The sequence below is a fragment of the Sciurus carolinensis genome, chromosome 1, assembly GCF_902686445.1.
Source record: "Sciurus carolinensis chromosome 1, mSciCar1.2, whole genome shotgun sequence".
In the NCBI taxonomy this organism is placed as follows: Eukaryota; Metazoa; Chordata; class Mammalia; order Rodentia; family Sciuridae; genus Sciurus; species Sciurus carolinensis.
Window position 1 is genome coordinate 204,925,617 of NC_062213.1, and position 17,768 is coordinate 204,943,384.

General features: G+C 48.4%; 1 protein-coding gene across 1 annotated transcript; it reads left to right on the forward strand.

Moving 5' to 3' along the window:
• Window positions 1–743: 743 nt before the first annotated feature.
• On the forward strand, window positions 744–17,401 carry Nol9 (nucleolar protein 9). Its single transcript, XM_047563170.1, has 12 exons — window positions 744–1,134; window positions 1,914–2,133; window positions 2,486–2,613; window positions 5,554–5,689; window positions 5,808–5,904; window positions 6,380–6,477; window positions 9,869–10,030; window positions 11,561–11,858; window positions 12,385–12,496; window positions 14,522–14,699; window positions 16,213–16,346; window positions 16,725–17,401. Exons 1-12 carry the CDS (start codon window positions 757–759, stop codon window positions 16,869–16,871), a joined length of 2,088 nt encoding a protein of 695 aa, XP_047419126.1. The 5' UTR covers window positions 744–756; the 3' UTR covers window positions 16,872–17,401.
• The last annotated feature ends 367 nt before the right edge of the window (window positions 17,402–17,768 follow it).

Here is a 17,768-nt window from a genome sequence, read left to right on the forward strand (position 1 = left end):
AGACAAGGTCTGTCTAAGTTGCTTAGGGCCTCGCTAAGATGCTGAGGCTGGCTTTGAGCTCATGATCCTCTGCCTCAGCCTCCCAAATTCCAAGGATTACAGAGGTGCTCCACCATGCTTGGTGGGAGACCGGGTCTTGCTATGTTGTCTGGGCTGGCTGGTGATTCCTGGGCTCACGTGATTCTTCTGCCTCAGTAGCTACAGAAATTGGAAGTAAGGTGTGCAACACTGAGCTGACCAGCAGCAGGTTTTAGAATCCTTTACCTGCACCTCAGCTAACTGAATGAGACATGGCTTTGAATTGATATCCCCACTCACAGTTCCCAATTTTTTGACATTGAAATTGTGAGTGAACCATCATAGTTTAGCCTTGTTATCCAGGGTTGGTCCCTTCAGCCCAAAGGCAAATGCATGCAAAACAAAAGGTATGCAAATAGACCAATTTTGTTTAAAATGCCAATCCTGGAGCTTTTTCTAGAGGAAAAATAAATCCCAGGTGGATTTCCGGAGGAGGCCTGGTGGCCAGACCTGGGGTTTTTGGCTTTCCCACTCAGGTCCGCGGGGTTGGAACTTTTGCATAATGTAAATGGCGCCCGCTGCTACAGCCTCTGCGGGGCATTTGAGACACCCTCGTGTGCTGCCGGAGGCCGCCGGCAGAGGGCGCCAGCCACCCCCGAGGCCGCTCCTGCCGGCGGTCCCGTCGCTCCGCCCCGCGGCCTCGCGAGATTCGCGCGCGGCGGGAGCAGAACGCACAGTATGGCGGATTCGGTGCTGCTGTTGCGGCGCGGCCCGAGCCGCTCCACGTGGCTGCGGGTCCGCAAGGCCCGGCCCCAGCTCATCCTCAGCCGCCGGCCGCGCCGCCGGCTCTGGACACTGCGCTGGAGCGGCCGGCGGCGCCTGCGGCGGCGGCTGCTGCAGGCCCACGCCGCGGGCGGGGACTGGTGCGAGGGCGCCGGCCAGGGCTCCCGCGCGGCGGCGGCGCGGAGGCCCAAGGCCGCGGACCCCGACCCCGGCCCGGCCCCTGGCCCCGAGCCGGAACCGGCCGCCTCCGCGAGCGGCCCCCAGAAGCTCCCGGGCCTGTCCGTGCGGCAGCTGGGCCCGGGCCGCGCGCTGCTGCTGCTGCCGGCGGAGCAGGTGGGTGGCGCCTGCCGATCCGGTGGGAACAGGCGCGGCCACCGCCTCTGCTGAGGGCCCCCTGGTGCTGGGCGCTCGCGGATGCCGCTGTTTTCGGTGCTCCCAGCCCTGGGCGCAGCAGTTAGCGTCCTTCTGCTTGCGCTTCCGCACCGAGGAACGGGTGACTTGCCCGAGTTAGGCAGCAGAAGGGGCGGAGCTGGGAGTCCACTCAGGCAGCCGAGCACAAGCGCTGGTCAGAGAGATTCCCCTGCGATGCTGCGGGGAAGTGAAAACCCAGGAACGGGAAAGACCTGGCAAGCGATGGGCCTTGGTGAGGATGGGTTCCTAGAGTGAGTGCAAAGCAGGCGGACCGCACAGCTGGTCTTAGGGACCCTCAGTGCTTCACGTGTCTGTATCCACAGGCTTTACCCCGAGCTGCCACGGAGTATGATCTTAGATGAAAAACGTTAAGCACGTTTTGGTCACTTTGTACAGTGTGCCCTGTGGCCTGAATGTCCGCTGCCTTCTGATGGCAAGCCGGGACAGCTGGCCGACCTCTCCAGCGATGGGGAAAAGAAGGGAGAGGGAGACCATGTGAGAATAAGGAATGCTTGTCAGTCATTCTACTGTCATGTGTAACTAAAAAGAACCAAAAAAAAAAAAAAGTGAATATGGGGGAGAGAGAGATAACTGATGAGAAAAGAGAAGAGTGATATGGGTTCAGAAAATTAAGATTTTAGAATTTATCATTAGTAATAGGATCTGTAATATTATTTCTGCCTTTTTTCCTTCCCCCCTAGACTTTTACTTTTAGTGGAATCTGTCGTTTGACTTGCCTCTATGGCCAGGTGGAGGTGTTTGGTTATATCATCAGCCAAGGCCAGCCTGCCCAAGATATCTTCTCTACCTATACCCATGCGTACCTGACCATTAATGCAATCCATTACTCCATGCCTGAGAAAAGTGAGAAAGAGATAAGAAAGGAAGCCCGGATTTTGCTCAGATCTCATCTTAACCTGGGTAATGAAAAGAACTGAGTAATTTAACAATGGCCTACTATCATAAAGTTAATAGTTTTTAATGCTTACTGTTGTCTCCATATTGTGCTAAACACTTTATTTAACCCCTCTGGGAGTTGTAAGAGTTAACTTTGTTATTTTTCAAACAATGAAAATTGTCAAGACCATGAGCCATATGTGGCAAATGTGGGTTGACTTCCATGTATCCCTACTATGCATTATGGTTTGAAAAAGACTGAAACATAATTCCAATTCTCAGAAAGTTTACAGTTAATTTGAGGAGATGCTACCTTAGTGAGCAGAGAATTTAGCTGAATTGCTCTTTCTAAGGTGGTTTGTTTTTCTTTCTACAGAGGACAGATGTTGGTCGATGAAGAATTTTTCTCCTCTGTGTTCCATTGTGATGCTAGAACGTCTGAAAACCTCCACTGTGAACTTCCTAACCAGCTATCCAGGTTTATCTTACATTTTCACACAAGAGGTATAACCAGTTACCAGTTTATCCAGAGTTTTGCTAATTATTTGCACCAAAGTGGTCGTATCAAGTGACTATGTAGGATGCTGTCTTGGAAGATGAGTCTGTCTGTCCTGTTAGTGTGGTAGATCCTACAGAATGTCATGCTGTCAGAAGTTAGAAAGTTGCTGGTATAGAAAGGTTGTGCCTCTCGTCCCTCTCTTGGTTTCATGTCTAGCAGAGGCCATCATTTCATGCTGTAGTTGGTTAATGGTTACTTTCTAAACAACGGAAGAATGACTTAAATACCTCACACACTCATCTCTCTCTCCTCACCTGTAAATTTTTGATGGCTGTGTTATTAATCTGAAGTCAAGTTCCATTGCTATAAATGTCTCCCATGAGCCAGATGTTTGAGTCTAATTTGTAGATTTTTTTTTTTTTTTTTGGTACAAGAGGTGGAACCCAGGTCCTCTCTCATGCTAGGCAAGTGATCTATGGCTGAGCTACATCATCAGAGACTTAATCTATAGGATTAGTGTACAGATTGGATGTGAGATGTGAGGAAGAATCACAGAGGCTGGTGTGTAGCTCATTGTGCTTAATATGCATGAGTTTCTGGGTTTGATCCTTAGCACCCAAATCAAAAGAATCATGGAGTAGCACCAAACTTGTTGGCCTCACCCTCTGGGTACATAGAGTTGCTTCTGACTGAGGCAGGGCACTGCAGCAAGGAGCCAGGGCATGCTGACTTGGAGATACCTGTTAAACATCTAGCTATAAACATCAGCTGGGCAGTGAGTGGAGTGTGTGAGCCAGAATTGAGGGAGGAGATTGGAGCTGTAAATTTGGGAATGGACAGCAGAGAGGGTTCTTGAGAACATGAGATGGGTAATGACTGGGAGGCAGTTGGTATAGAAGGAAGGGAGAGGGCCAAAGGTCTAGGCAGAGACAGGGAGCAGCAATAGAGCCTGAAAGGAGTGGTCTGGGATCAGAGGTCTTTAAGGAGAGAGTGATGACAGGAAGATGGAGAAAGGAGCGCTGGGTAGAGGAGGAGGGTCTGCATAAGAGTGGTTTCATTGGATTGCAGGGGACGTCCTGAGTGGAGTAAGGGTAAGAGCTTGGGAAGAGTGAACTGGAGGGTTAGTGGTAAAGACTGCTGTAAAGAGAAGGAAGGAAGTGAAGCAGTGATGGGAGGGTCCGTGTGATCAGGAAAGTTTTGTTTTGGTTAAGATGGAATTTAAACTCTGGATGCTGAGGTAGGAGGGTCACTACTTCAAGGCCAGCTTGCTCAATTTAGCAAGACCTCATCTCAAAAAGTTAAAAGGGGGCTGGGGTTGTAGCTCATGATTGAGCGCCTGCCTAGCATGTGTGAGGTACTGGATTTGAGCCTCAGCACCACATAAAAATAAATAAATAAAGACATTGTGTCCATTTACTACTAAAAAATAAAAAGGGTGAGGATGTAGCTCAGAGTACTCCTGGATTCAATCACCAATACCACAAAAAAACAACAAAAAAGATAAAAATTTATTTATTTATTTATTTATTTTTGAAATTTATATCATACTTACATGACTTTTTTTTTTTTTTTTTTTTTTTTTTTTTTTTTTTTTTTTTTTGGTGCTGGGGATCGAACCCAGGGCCTTGTGCTTACAAGGCAAGCACTCTACTGATTGAGCTATCTCCCCAGCCCCCCAAGATAAAAATTTAAAACACCATACTTGATCACAGCAGGTGGGGTTGGTACAGAGGAGAGGGGAGGGTGGCTGGAACAACCCACTACCCACTGGGAGGGTCTGGTTCCCAGACTCATGGCCTGAGGAGGAATAGGCAGTTCATTTATAGTTGCTGGAGTAGGTGCCCAGGGAGAGCCAGAGGTCCCTTTTGGTTGTTGATGGACCATTTATTTATTTATTATATTTTTACATATTTTACACACACACACACACACACACACACACACACACGATGCTGAGAATTGAACTCAGTGCCTCACGCTTTGCACTCTACCGCTGAACCCCAGCCCAGAACACCACTTCTGATGTCTTTCCCATAGTGGGAATGGGATGAGGGTCATCACTGGGTGGGTAGCAGACTGGGTGTGGAGGTTTACATGGAGTGGGACAGTGGGGGCATCCTTCTCGATTGCATTTTAATCCACTATAGAATTCAGTAGCTTGATGGGGGCCACAGGAGGACATGTTCCCAAGCCCCCACCACCTGGAGGTGAATGCTCTGAATAGCCTGGATCTGACATGTATTTCCGGCTCCTTACCCAAGACTTAACCAACGCTGTTGTTTTATTCCTTATGCTTTTTTTTCTTTTTTTTTTTGTTACTGGGGATTAAACCCAGGGGCACTTAACCACTGAGCCACATTCCCTGCCTTTTTTATATTTTTTTTAAGACAGGGTCTCACTAAAGTGCTGAGGCTGGCTTCGTATTTATGATCCTCGTGCCTCAGCCTCTGGAGCCGCTGAGATTACAGTGAGTGCCACTGTGCCTGACTCTGCTTTAACTTTTTTTTTTTTTTTTTTGCGGTACTGGGGATCGAACTCTGGGCCTTGTGCTTGCGAGGCAAGCACTCTACCAACTGAGCTATCTCCCCAGCCCTCTGCTTTAACTTTAATCCATATCACCAACTTGTTCCACAGCTGTGGGCCCTCTTGAATTTTTCTTATGACGATCATTTTTAGGTTTCCAGGCCTTTTTATTTTCTGAGGAGCCTTCTGCAGAGGTCCTGGAAGTTCAGGAGTTAGCATATGCTAACTGTGAGGCAGACCATGGATGGCTTCAGGAGGGGTTGATAGGCTTGCGGATGGATTGGATTTGGGGTGGTGAGAGAAAGGGAGGGACCAAATTTATCTTATGTAGTTTACAACTGTGTGAGGCTTGTGAGTTTAGAAATGAAGAAAAATGTATATTGTTTTCACTGTTCCTTAAAGTTTAAAGTGTTATATTGCAGGTTACAACGTTTCAGATTAACGCTGAATATTTAGCCTTGAGGTCTGTTGGCATCAGAAAAGAGAGAAGGAAAAAAGCACTTAATTTAAGTGAGAGTGCCCTGGCAGCTCTGGAGGAGTTAGTGAGTGTGTCTTCTGGTGAGTAGTTTGTTTTGGTAAATTCAGTTGTGCCTACTGAAGCCTCAGAGAACTCCTGCTCATGGCTAAAGTACTGAAGAAGAAACTAATTCTGGGCCAATGTTTGTTTCATCTTCAGAAGAAGCAGATGGCTGCCCTGTCATTCTGGTCTGTGGTGACCAGGACGTTGGAAAGTCAACATTTAACAGATACCTGATTAACCAGTTGTTAAATAGGTAAGAGAGCTTTTGTTCTCTTGGATATTGCTAGATTTTAGACAGGAGTAGGGTCTCTGTTTGGAGGTTGTGTCGGAACTGCCTGCCTTCTCTGTGGAGATTTTGTACAGGGCTGTGCAGAGCTGCTCCAGCAGTCGTGGGAGTGCACGGCCCCTGGGCTGCAGGCACCCAGCACTGCGCTGCCATCAGTGACTACCAAGGCAGGGTGTGTGTGGAGCCGACGTGCAGATGCACAGGTTCAGAGTGGGATGCGTTGTTCTGAAGTGAATCGCAGGAGAGGCCAAGTCGCGAGCCTGCTGTGCAGGGTCACTGTGACCTTGCCTACGCTCCATGGTCGTCTCTGGAGCATTCCACCTGAAAGGCTGCATAGAGTGGATTACTACTGTGTCGTGTAGAACCATTACTATCTGATTTCTCCTTTCCACTGGGTAAGCTAGTTAAGATTTTCTTTCTTTTCCTTTTTAAACATTTCCAGTATTCCCTGCATTGACTATTTGGAATGTGACCTGGGGCAGACAGAGTTCACGCCTCCCGGCTGCATCTCTTTGCTTAATGTCACAGAACCAGTTCTGGGTATGTATTACATAATTCTTCATGGTCTTGGTTTTATAAAATCAAAAGGAATGACACCTGCCAAAAACTCTGTGTAACAATATAGACTGGAGAAAGTGAGCACGCTCCATGAGACAGGTCTTTCTCGCACCTCCAGCCTCTGCACGCCCACAAGGGCGTGTTTCCGTTTAGCAAGTGGAACTGCTGCTTGTCTTGCTTTGTGTAAATTGAAAGCACACCTTGTCCAATATTACTGTTTCATGTGACCTTCTACAACTGTTCGATCCAGGAAATGCACAGTGGTGCAATGCCGTTGACCTGTCTGCAGGTATCATTCAGAATTCACTGGTTGCCTGGTAATATCCTTTTTCTGGTTCAGAAGCCAACATGGAATTCCATGTTGCTTTATTTTAATGATAAAATATACAGAATATATTCATCGTTTTACCTATTTGTATATATAATTCAGTGGCATAAATCCATTTACAAGGTTATGTAACCCTCACCTCTGTTAACACTTTTTGATTATTCTAATATGAAAAGCCATACTCATTGAACAAAAGTTCCTTCTCCCTCATCCCCTAGTTTCTGGCAGGTTCTCTTCTACTTTGTGTCCCTGTGAGTCTGCCTAGTGTAGATAACCCCTTATGAGTAGAATCATGTAGTGCTTGTCCTTCTGTCGGACTCATTTCACTGAGCGCCATGTTTGCAGGGTCCTTCCACATTGTAGCATAGAACAAAATTTAATTCCTTTTTGTACAACTGAGTAATGTTATTTCATTCCACGTGTTTCATGTTGTTTGTCCGGACAGCCATTGGTAGACCCTCGGGTTGTTTCCATGTTTTGGCTGTTGTGAATAGTGCTATGAGGAACATGAGGCATAGGTACCTGTTCAAGTCTCTGCTTCCAGTTTTCCCAGATACACACCAAGAAGTGGAATTACTGTGTCATATGGTGGTTTTATATTTAACCTTGTGTTTATTGGCTGATTGTATATCATTTTTGGGGGGGATTGAGCCCAGAGGCAATTTACCACTGAGTCACATCCACAGCCCTTTATATATATATATTTTTAATTTATTTATATGCAGTCCTGAGAATCAAACCCAATGCCTCACACATGCTAAACAAGTGCTTTACCACTGAGCTACAACCTCAGCCCCCCAGCCCTTTTTATTTTGAGACAGAGTCTCATGGAGTGCTGAGCCTGTCCTTGAGTTTGTGATCTCCTACCTCAGCCTCCGGAGTTGCTGGGATGAGAGGCTTATGCCACCGTGCTGGCCATTTGTATGTCTTAGAGTAGATGTCTACTGAAGTCCTTGAATACTGCACTTTTTTTTTTTTTTTTGGTATTGAGTCTTGAACCCAGGGGCCACATCTGGAGTCCCTTTTTGTATTTTATTTAGAGACAGGTCTCCCTGAGTTGTTCAGGGCCTTGCTGAGTTGCTGTGGCTGGCCCAAACTCATGATCCTCCTGTGCCCCTGGTATTACAGGCATGTGTCACCATGCCCGGTAAATATTGCATTTTTTGATTGCATTCTTTATTTCTATGGCATTTAGAAGTTGCCAGATCTAGTGTCATGAAGCTTTCGTTTTCTAAGAATGTTTCCATTCTGACTCTCAATTCTACGACTGTGTTATGCTTAGAGTTTGTCTTTAAGACTATGTAAATATACTGTTCCTCATTACTAGGCATTGAACCCAGGGGTGCTTTACCACTGAACTATATCCTCAGCCCTTTTTGTTTTTATTTTGAGATAGGATCTTGCCAGGTTGACCAAGCTGGCCTTAAATTTATGATCCTTTTGTGTTAGCCTCCCAAGTCTCTGGGATTAGGGGCATGCTCCAATATTCCTCATTAATTTTTGTTTTTTTTCAGTTGTAGGTGGACACGATACCTTTATTTTATTTCTATGTGGTGCTGAGGATCAAACCCAGTGCCTCACACCTGCTAGGCGAGTGTGCCACCACTGACCCACAGCCCAGCCCTCTTTTAACCGAGGCTGGTATTTGAAAGCCAGGTGCAGTGGTGCCAGCTGTGATCCCACAGACTCGGCAGACCAAGGCAGGCGGATCACAAGGCCGAAGCTGGCCTTGGCCATTTATCAAGGCTCTTCTCAAAATGAAAACCCAGAGGTGGAGTGTCCCTGGATTCAATCCCTGGTACTAAAAAAGAGAGAGAGAGAAGAAAGGAAACCAGAGTCTTTGCAATAGGTCGCTCCTTGCATCTGGGGCATCATGGCTTCTTGTCATCAGTAGACAGAGGTATGCGTGTGTCAAACCCACATGCTTTAGGTATGTGCACATACACATGTACCTCTCTCTGTTTTGTGTGTGTGTGTGTATGTGTGTGTGTGAAGAGCCGTGAGTTTATGCCTGGCCTTCTGATTCCAGCCTAGCACTCTAGGGTTCGTTCTAGTTAGGCTTACCTTCGATGTTTGCAGATTCTTTCTCTGGTGGTAGGGAAGCTGGCTGCAGTTCCTTTTGGCGTGTTCGCACGTGTTCAGTCCCGCTATCTGTTCCTTTCCCAGCTGCGTACCCCTTTCCTCAGTGGGGCTGTGTGCATCCCTGGCCTCTCCTGCTGAATCCCAGCTCTTGGCATCATGGCCATACTGCCATCATGTAGAATCTGTCCCAGGCAGCCTCGTATTCCCCATGTGGACCAGGGCTTTGTCCTGACCTTGTCACCATGTACTCCTGGTCACCACCTTCCCACCTGTGCTGGTCACCAGCCCCAGGGCTGTACTGGCCTCGTTGGCTTTACTCCCTGTACCTGGTCAGAGGAGACAGAAAGTGGCCTGCGCTGGGCTATTGCATGTCATGCTCGAGAGTGGGAGCTCTGGAGCCTAAGTTCCAGCCCAGCTTGATGTTTGTCAGCTCTCGACCTCATTCTCTTCATCCCTTCCTGTTTCCTCATCTAAAAGTGGGGATCTGGGGCTGGGGAGATAGCTCAGTTGGTAGAGTGCTTGCCTTGTAAGCACAAGGCCCTGGGTTCGATCCCCAGCACCAAAAAAAAATTAAAAAAAATAAAAAATAAAAAAAATAAAAGTGGGGATCTTGTCACTGCCCACCTCAGGGCTTTTGTGAAAGTTGGAGGCTGTGTGCAGAACAGTCAGCTGTGTGGCCCAGGAAGCAGTGCTGGAGGTTGTCACTCATCCTCAGGATGGGATCCATTGGGAGTCGGGCGGCCTTCTGTTTGCCCACAGGGCAGTACGTGCTTGCAGCTGGCTGAAGGCGTGGCCACAGCAGGACATCACTGGTGACTGGGGAAGAGAGAACCTGTCTTCAGCTTAAGATGAAAGTTTTCTCTTCCAAAAATGGAACCACAGCTGTTCCTGTTGTGTGCTGTGAATGGTCACCCTCGAGCTGCATCCCTACCTGGCCTGTTACTCTGCTCTTTATCTTCCTAGGACCGCCGTTCACCCACCAGAGGACGCCACAGAAGATGGTGTATTACGGGAAACCTTCTTGTGAGAACAACTGCGAGAATTATATTGAGATAATAAAATACGTGTTCAGCTCTTATAAGAGAGAGTGCCCGCTTATCGTCAACACCATGGGCTGGGTGGCAGGTAATGCACCTGTGTGGCACAGAGAGGGCGGCCTGCCGAGTGCCCGCGGGTGTGGGTGCCGTGGGACGCTTGGGGCGTGGGCACACTGCATGGACAGGCCAGGCTGGCACCACTACGCTTCTTTGTGGTGAAGACATTTTAATGTCCTCTCTCCTAGCTTTTCTGAAACACATGGTACGTTATCCTTATTTGTAGTCACCGTTTTTTAGCAACACAATGTCAGAATTCATTTTTCTGTGGAACTGCAGCTCTGTGCCTGTTGGCCAGCCCGTCCCTGTCCCTTCCTCCCTCCTCTCCTCAGCCTTTGGTCACCACCTTTCCTTTGCACTGTCACCTTTTTTTTTTTTTTTGGTACCCGGGTTTGAACCCAGGTGCACTTAACCATTGAGCTGCATCCTCAGCCCTGTTTTTGAGATGGGGGCTCACTAAGTTGCTGAGGTTGGCTTTGAACTTGCAATCCTCCTGCCTCAGCCTCCTGAGCCGCAGGAATTGTGGGTGTGGCCACCACAGCCTGCCGTTTACTTTGTGAGGAACCGCAGTCATGGTTCCACAGCAGCTGTTACCATTTACACTCCCGCCAACTGGGTCTCCTGGTCCCCTTTTCTCTATATCCTCCCAGCACTTTTGCCCTGAGGATTGAATGCCAGGCACACCCTACCACTGAGCTGCATCCCCAACCCTTTGTATTATTTTTTATTTTGAGACAGGGACTCACTAAGTGGCCCATGCTGCCCTTGAACTTGAGATCCTCCTGCCTCAGCCTTCCAAGTAGCTGAGTAACTGGGATTATAGGTGTGTGCCACCAGGCCTGGCTTCTTTGTTTGGATTCTAGCTATTCTGTCAGAGGGAGAGGTCTCACTCTGGTTTGCATTTCCCTGACAGCTGGTGATGTACAGTCTTCTATATCTGTTGGATATTTGGATATCGTTTGAGGAATGTCTGTTTTTTGTTTGTTTGTTTTTTGGCAGTGGTTGGACCAGACCCTGGGCTCATGCTAAGCGGGTGCTGTACCACTGACTACACCCCAGCCCTTTTGCCCATTATTATTCTGATTATGTTGGTAGCACTGGGATTGAACCCAGGGCCTCACAAGTGCTAGGCGGCCACTCAAAGCGCCATCCCCAGCCCTGCTATTGCCTATTTGTGATCAAATTACGTGGGGCTACTTTTCTGTTTATTTCCTTGAGTTCCTTATATATTTTGGACAAAAAGAAGTCCAGTTATTCAGTTTTTTCTTTTCTGTTTTTTTCAGAGGGGGGCTTAGAACTAGGTGCTGGGGCCCATTACCAGTGAGCTACTTCCCGAGCCCTTTTTATTTTGATAGGGCAGTCACTAGAGGCTGACCTTGAGCTTGCCATCCTCCTGCTGCAGCCTCCCGAATCGCTGGGGTTGTGGGCGTGCACCAGGGTGCCCAGCAACAAGCTACACTGTAAGACTGGTCATTTCTTTGCCTGAGTATGGCTGTTCTGTTTCTGGTTGAAATGGGCTCCCTGCTAATCCCCAGCTGTGCTCATGTCATCTCCCTCACAGACGAAGGGCTCCTGCTGCTCATGGACCTGATCCGGCTGCTGTCTCCCACCCACGTCGTCCAGCTTCACTCTTCCCAGAGTAAATACATGGCCAGTCTCACCCCGGACTATGTGGATGACATGGATGGCCTGTACACGAAGAGCAAGTCCAAGGTCAGGAACCGTGGCTATGAACTTCCAGAATTCGCAGATAATTTGGAATTTGCTGACGAAGATAAAGAGAGTCCAGTTCTTTTTACTGGACATAAACTGTTGAGTGTTTATTCAGAGTTTTCATTCAGAAAAACTTCAAGGAATAGGTAAGTAAACCATCTGACTGAAGAGTAGTTTCCTTCCATTCAATGAGGCATTTTATTTTTACTTCCTTAGAAGGATAAGGCCTCAAAAGTTTTCCCTCTCTGGGCCGAGGGTGTGGCTCAGTGTTGAGTGTTCACCTAGCGTGCACGAGGCTGTGGGGTTGTCTTCAGCATCACAAAAGCAAAATGTTTTCAGACCTGTCGCAGCTATGCAGTTACTAAGGAGAGTCAGTTGTTTTCCCAGCGGAAACACCTAGAAGTGGCCTCTAGCTCTTTGCCAGGAGCTTTAGTTTAAGGAGAGTCTTGGGGCTCCATGTTTTCTCGCAGGACCGCCTCAAGGCAAGACCTGAAGGTGCGAAGGTGGGAGCACCTCTGGGTGTGGTGCCGGCCGGGCCCCCAGGTCTTGTTTGTGCGGGGCAGGCGCGCAGCCCAGGGAGCGGCGTGAGCGCCACCTAGATGACTCACTTGGGTCTCTGCGTGATGGCGGGTGTGGAAGAAGTCACTTATATCCTTCTCGTTTGCCTTTCAGGGAGTCACATAACAGAATTTTTCGAGAACTGGCAGTGTTAGGTTATCTTGGCCAGCTGCTGCCCGCAGTGCCAAAACCACTCAGTCCTTTACATGGCCTGACGCCCTATCAGGTATTTGGGACTTGTGGGAGAAATCTTCTCTTTGGTTTTCTCATGACTACCTACGTGCTGTGCCCCCTCCCAGCCCCTTAACTGTTGACTCATGTCACCCTCAGAATCACCCGTAACGTAGGTTCTGGAATCCTCTCTACCTTACAGGTGCACAGAGAATAGGGCATCCAGCAGGAAGTTGGCAGAGCTGGTGTTCCAGCCCTGGCAGCCAGCTTGGTGCTGGGCATTCACAGCTCTGTGTCTGTTCCACGTGTTCTGTTCTTCTGATCCAGCGGCGCGTTCGTCATCTGTGTGTGACTGAGTGGGCAATGGCAGATATCACAGAAGGCTTGTAGGCAGTGTTTCTTAGAGGACTGCTCTGTGCTCTGCTCTGTTCTGAGCCTGAGTCAACTCCTGTTCCTGTCCCTATTTTACAGATTGTGAGATTGGGGAACTTGGAGTTAGCCTGCCCACAGTAGCCTAGTACAAGTTTGGGCTGGGCCTCAAGCCCAGGCACACCTGCAGAGCCCAAAGCCCACTCCGCTGTGTGACCTGTCCACTTTGGACCTGCCACTCTGTGCCAAGTTTTTGCAGGGCTCCTCACATGGAATGACTGTGGCTCTGTAGTAGCCTGAGAGGAAAATGCCCCTGGTGTCCCCACCTCAGCTTCAAAAGCTGGGCACAACCAGCAGGAGGCCTTGCCTAAGTCGCACAGGCAGTGTTGGTGGACCTGGACAGGCCTCCAAGTCTTCTCCGTCGGATAGTCGGGCAGCTAATTGGTGTGATGGGCTTTCTGTTTGTGGGGTCATCTGTTTGCTTACAGATGACTCTATAGCTGAATTGAAACTTACCTGCCAAAAATGTTACCACCTTTTTTGTTTTATATTTAGTTTTCTTTTGGGAGAGTGGGTATTGGGGATCGAACACTGAGCCACATCCCCAGTCCTATTTATTTATTTAGTATACCAGGGATTGAACTCAGGGGCACTCAACCACTGAGCCGTGTCCCCAGCCCTATTTTGTATTTTATTTAGAGACAAGGTCTCACTGAGTTGCTTAGCACCGCGCTTTTGCTGAGACCGACTTTGAACTCACCATCCTTCTGCCTCAGTCTCATGAGCTGCTAGGATTATAGGTGTGAGCCACCATGCTTGGCCCCAGCCCCTTTTATTTTTTATTTTGAGACACAGGGTCTTGCTAGGATGCTGAGGCTGGCCTCTAACTTGCAATCCTCCCGCCTTAGCCTCCCAGGATTGTAGGTTTACTTTTTTCTTACTTTTTTTTTTTTTTTTTTAATATATTTCTAGCTGTAGATGGGCACAGTATCTTTATTTCTTTTTTTATGTGGTGCTAAGAATTGAATCCAGTGCCTCATATATGCTAGACGAGTGCTGTACCACTGAGCCACAAACCCAGCCCAGGTTTTTTTTTTTTTTTTTGGGTGCTAGGGATCGAACCCAGGGCCTTGTGCTTGCAAGGCAAGCACTCTACCGACTGAGCTATCTCCCCAACCCCCCAGGTTTATTTTTGAAGTCTAAATTATACATGTAACAAAATACTTTCCTACTTCAAAATTTGAAATTACCTAGAATGTTGTGTGTTATTCATTTATCTTGTGCTCCAGGAATGTGGTCCATCCCACTTCACCTACTGTGTTCAGGTTGGGAAAAACCTGGATTCTTTTCTCAGGAGTGCTTCTGGCTTTCTCATATCAGAAGACTCGGCGAACGGTCTTCCACATACTTGGCTGGAAGTCTCCTTGACTTTAACTGATTTAGGACATCTTTAAACTTGAATCCATTTGTATCTGTAGATAGGGAAGTGCTGGGCATTCAGGTGAGATGTCTAATAGGTGTGCTGGTGTGTAAGAACTGTGTGTATGTTAGCATCTTTATTACAGTGCCTTGGTAACTGTGCCAGGCTAGTGCTCTGTTTGTTACTTTTTAGTAGGCAGTTTGGCAGACCTAGATGGTGAAGTCAGCTTGTGAAAATTAAAAATAGTTTTTTTTAAGTAAAAATTGATAGAAGGGCCCATTTATCTTCCAGGTCCCTTTCAATGCAGTCGCCCTCCGGATTGCCCACGCTGACGTTGCCCCTACCCACGTACTGTATGCTGTGAATGCCAGCTGGGTTGGCCTTTGCAAGATCCTGGATGATGTCAGAGGCTACACAAAGGGGCCCATCCTGCTGGCCCAGACTCCCATCTGTGACTGTTTGGGGTTTGGTGAGTTGAGAGTAGAGCTTGTCCCTGACCTTGCTGTAAAGGACCTTTCAACTGAAGGTGGTTGGCCTGGACACTGTAGCTGTCTCTCAGCTGGGAGGTCTGGAAAGACATGCTTCTCCCGGAAGCCCCTCTGTGTCTAGGACTCCACTGGCCTTGACCTGGCCCTCTTTCCCTGACACCTTTCTGGATGCCGTCCCGCCCACTGTGGGGACTTGGCCTCTGTTTTTGGACTGTGCTCCCACTGCCTTCCAGCCCCTTTGCAAGGGGACGCCTCCACGTGGGGTCTTCTGTCCAACCGAGGCCCTGGTGGATCCACTCCCCCCTAGCTGCCCCTGTGCCCCGGCCCAGGGTGGCCCCCTCCAGGTTGCTCTGGTGTTTGTTCAGACAGACCCTTGCCCCACCTTGGCATCCCCTTGCCTGCATTTGACACATCTGGTCTGTTGGCAGTTCTTATAGTGTCTGTTTTCAAAATAATGCTGGGTTCCTGTACGTGTTCTCCCTGTGCCCGCTGGGCACTGTATTTCCACAAGGGCTACTGAAAATGCTTAAGTGGGGTCTCCAAATTCCTGTCTTCAAGCCCTCCCCAAAGTCAGGTGACCTGGATGCAGAGATGATGCCACTAGGCCTAGCAAGGTGGGTCTCCAGCTCCTTCGCAACCTCAGCTCACAGGATGCTCCCAGCTCAGAGGTCAGTTGCGTCAGCATGGAGTTTTGGAAGGCTGAGTAACTGACAACTAGCAAAATCCTTAAATAGTTAAATGCACATTTCAGATCTGTGCAACATCATTTCTCAAAAGCATTTCCACAGAAATCCGTGTCGTTTGGTGCCAGCCGTAGGTAAGGAAGCGGTGATGGGGAGAGGCGGAGTCCCGCCGTGATCTCAGGGTGCTGCTTTCACTCGACTACAATAGTCCATGGCTCTTGCTCTAGCTCATTTTGGTTCCTAACAACTGAGCAGGGTTCTTTGAGTTGCACTTTGTATTCTGAAAGCGTAACACACTTAAAATTGAAACTTCCTCTCAAGACCACTCAAGAGCATTCTACGGTTTTGTTTTGTTTTCCAGTACCGAGAATTGAACCCCAGGCCTCCAACATGACAGGCATTGTTCTAGCACTGAGCAATACCTGCAGCCCTGCCCCCACCCCACCCCCCCTTTTTTCTTTTTTTAATATTTTTAGTTTTAGATGGACACAATACCTTTTTAATTTTATTTATTTATTCATTTTCTGTGGTACTGAGAATTAAACCCAGTGACTCATACATGCTAGGCAAGCAATTCACCACTGATCCACAACCCCAGCGCCCCTTTTTTACTTTTATTTTTAAATTTGAGACAGGATCTCACTAAGTTGCCCAGGCTGGCCTCAAACTTGCCATCCTCCTCCCTCAGTCTCTAGAATAACTGGGATTACAGGCACAAGCACTGTCCCTGGCCCCAGTCTACAATTTTTAGTGATAGGGAGCCTCAGTGTCTTCAGAAAGACTGATTTTAGTGCCGTGAACTCTCTTAAAGGAATCTGTAGAGGCATCGACATGGAGAAGCGACTGTACCACATCCTCACTCCTGTGCCCCCGGAAGAATTGAGAACGGTGAACTGTCTGCTGGTTGGGGCCATTTCCATTCCACAGTGTATCTTCAAGAGCCAGGTAATTCCCCCCGCCCCAGCCTGGGACAGCCCTCAGGGGCACGACTGGGCCCTGGCAGAGAGCGAGTGGCTGCAGCTGGAGCATCTCTTGGGAAGTGGAGCCAGAGTGTCGTGGTGTCCTCAGAGCCCCAAGCTGCCAGCCGTGGCACGTGTGGAGCTTTACCTCAGGAAGGGGTCGTGGGAAGAGCAGTGGTGGCCTCTGCAGGACCACACCACAGATGAACGAGGTGTGGGCGAGGGCCTCTGAGGGGGGGAGGCCAGCACCTTGAGCACCGGAGGCTGCGACTTACTTTCACGCTGGCTCCCAGGTGAGGGGGAGCTCACTCCCGAGGCTGAGTCTAGACAGGCCTCCATTGTTCTACTTGTGTTTCCATTTCAGCGTGGACCTGAAGGAACAATTCCCTACGTCACAACAGATTATAATTTTAAACTTCCTGGAGCATCAGAGAAAATTGGAGCAAGAGAATTTAATGACACTCAGGAAGGGAAACTATATCGAAGACCCAGGTTCTATCGGAAAAAGTAAACAAGTTTCAACAAGAGGAGAGACGTTTGTACCAGGAAGCTTGGTGTTGAGCCTGACACCAGCAGACCTGGTGGGTTTTGGGGCCATGGATGGTGCCCTTACGTACAGCGCTTCCTGTGGAACTCGTGAGGGTTGTATAATGAAAAGCTTCAAGTTTCTCTCTTAAAGCTACATGACCTAGAACTTGGCCCTGATGTTCGTATGGTTTATCCTTCTTGCAGTCTGGTGTTTTCTTAAAGGATCTAAGGCAATGAGCCAGACACGGTGCCACACTCCTGTGACCCCAGCAACTCCAACAACTCAGGAGGCTGAGGCAGGAGTTTCAAAAATTTGAGACCAGCCTCAGCAGTTTAAGGGAGACCCTGTCTCAAAATAAAAAATAAGATGGGCAAGGACTGTAGCTCAGTGGTAGAGCACCCCTGTGTTCAGTCCCCAGTGCCACAAAAAAAAAAATCAAGCAAGCAGTGGGAAGTTTGTATACCATGAAAGCAGGAAGAATTGGGTCAGTTCCTTAAAAAAAAATTCTCCCGGGATCCAGTTATTGGAATCAAGATAAGAACAGGGAAACTGGGGCCATACACTGTGCCAGGAAGGTAGGCAGACGATGCAGACCCCCAGCCTGAGGCTGGGAGCTGCATGCGCCCTCGGAGGGGCAGACACAGGCAGGGGGCTCTGCTTCGTCAGCACCGCCAGGCTTCTCCCGGTCACGTGGGTCCAAGTCAGAAGATTGCATTTGGTCCGTTGCTTTAATCGATAAAAGCTCAGAGTCGAGAGCCCTTTAATTTTTTTTTTTTTTTTTTTTTTTTTTTTTTTAAATTCTGAGGCTTTGCTGAAGAAATTATCCTCAAATCTGAAAAAGTTCCTGGTGACTCTGTAAACGTAAATCTGCTCTCACTG

What these genes read in the sequence shown, in the direction of transcription:
- Nol9 (XM_047563170.1), top strand. Translation starts at nt 757, where the DNA reads ATGGCGGATTCGGTGCTGCTGTTGCGGCGCGGCCCGAGCCGCTCCACG. An exon ending in GTTAGTGAGTGTGTCTTCTG is followed by an intron (nt 5,690 to 5,807) that starts GTGAGTAGTTTG and finishes TTTCATCTTCAG; the next exon opens with AAGAAGCAGATGGCTGCCCT. An exon ending in TGTCACAGAACCAGTTCTGG is followed by an intron (nt 6,478 to 9,868) that starts GTATGTATTACA and finishes TTATCTTCCTAG; the next exon opens with GACCGCCGTTCACCCACCAG.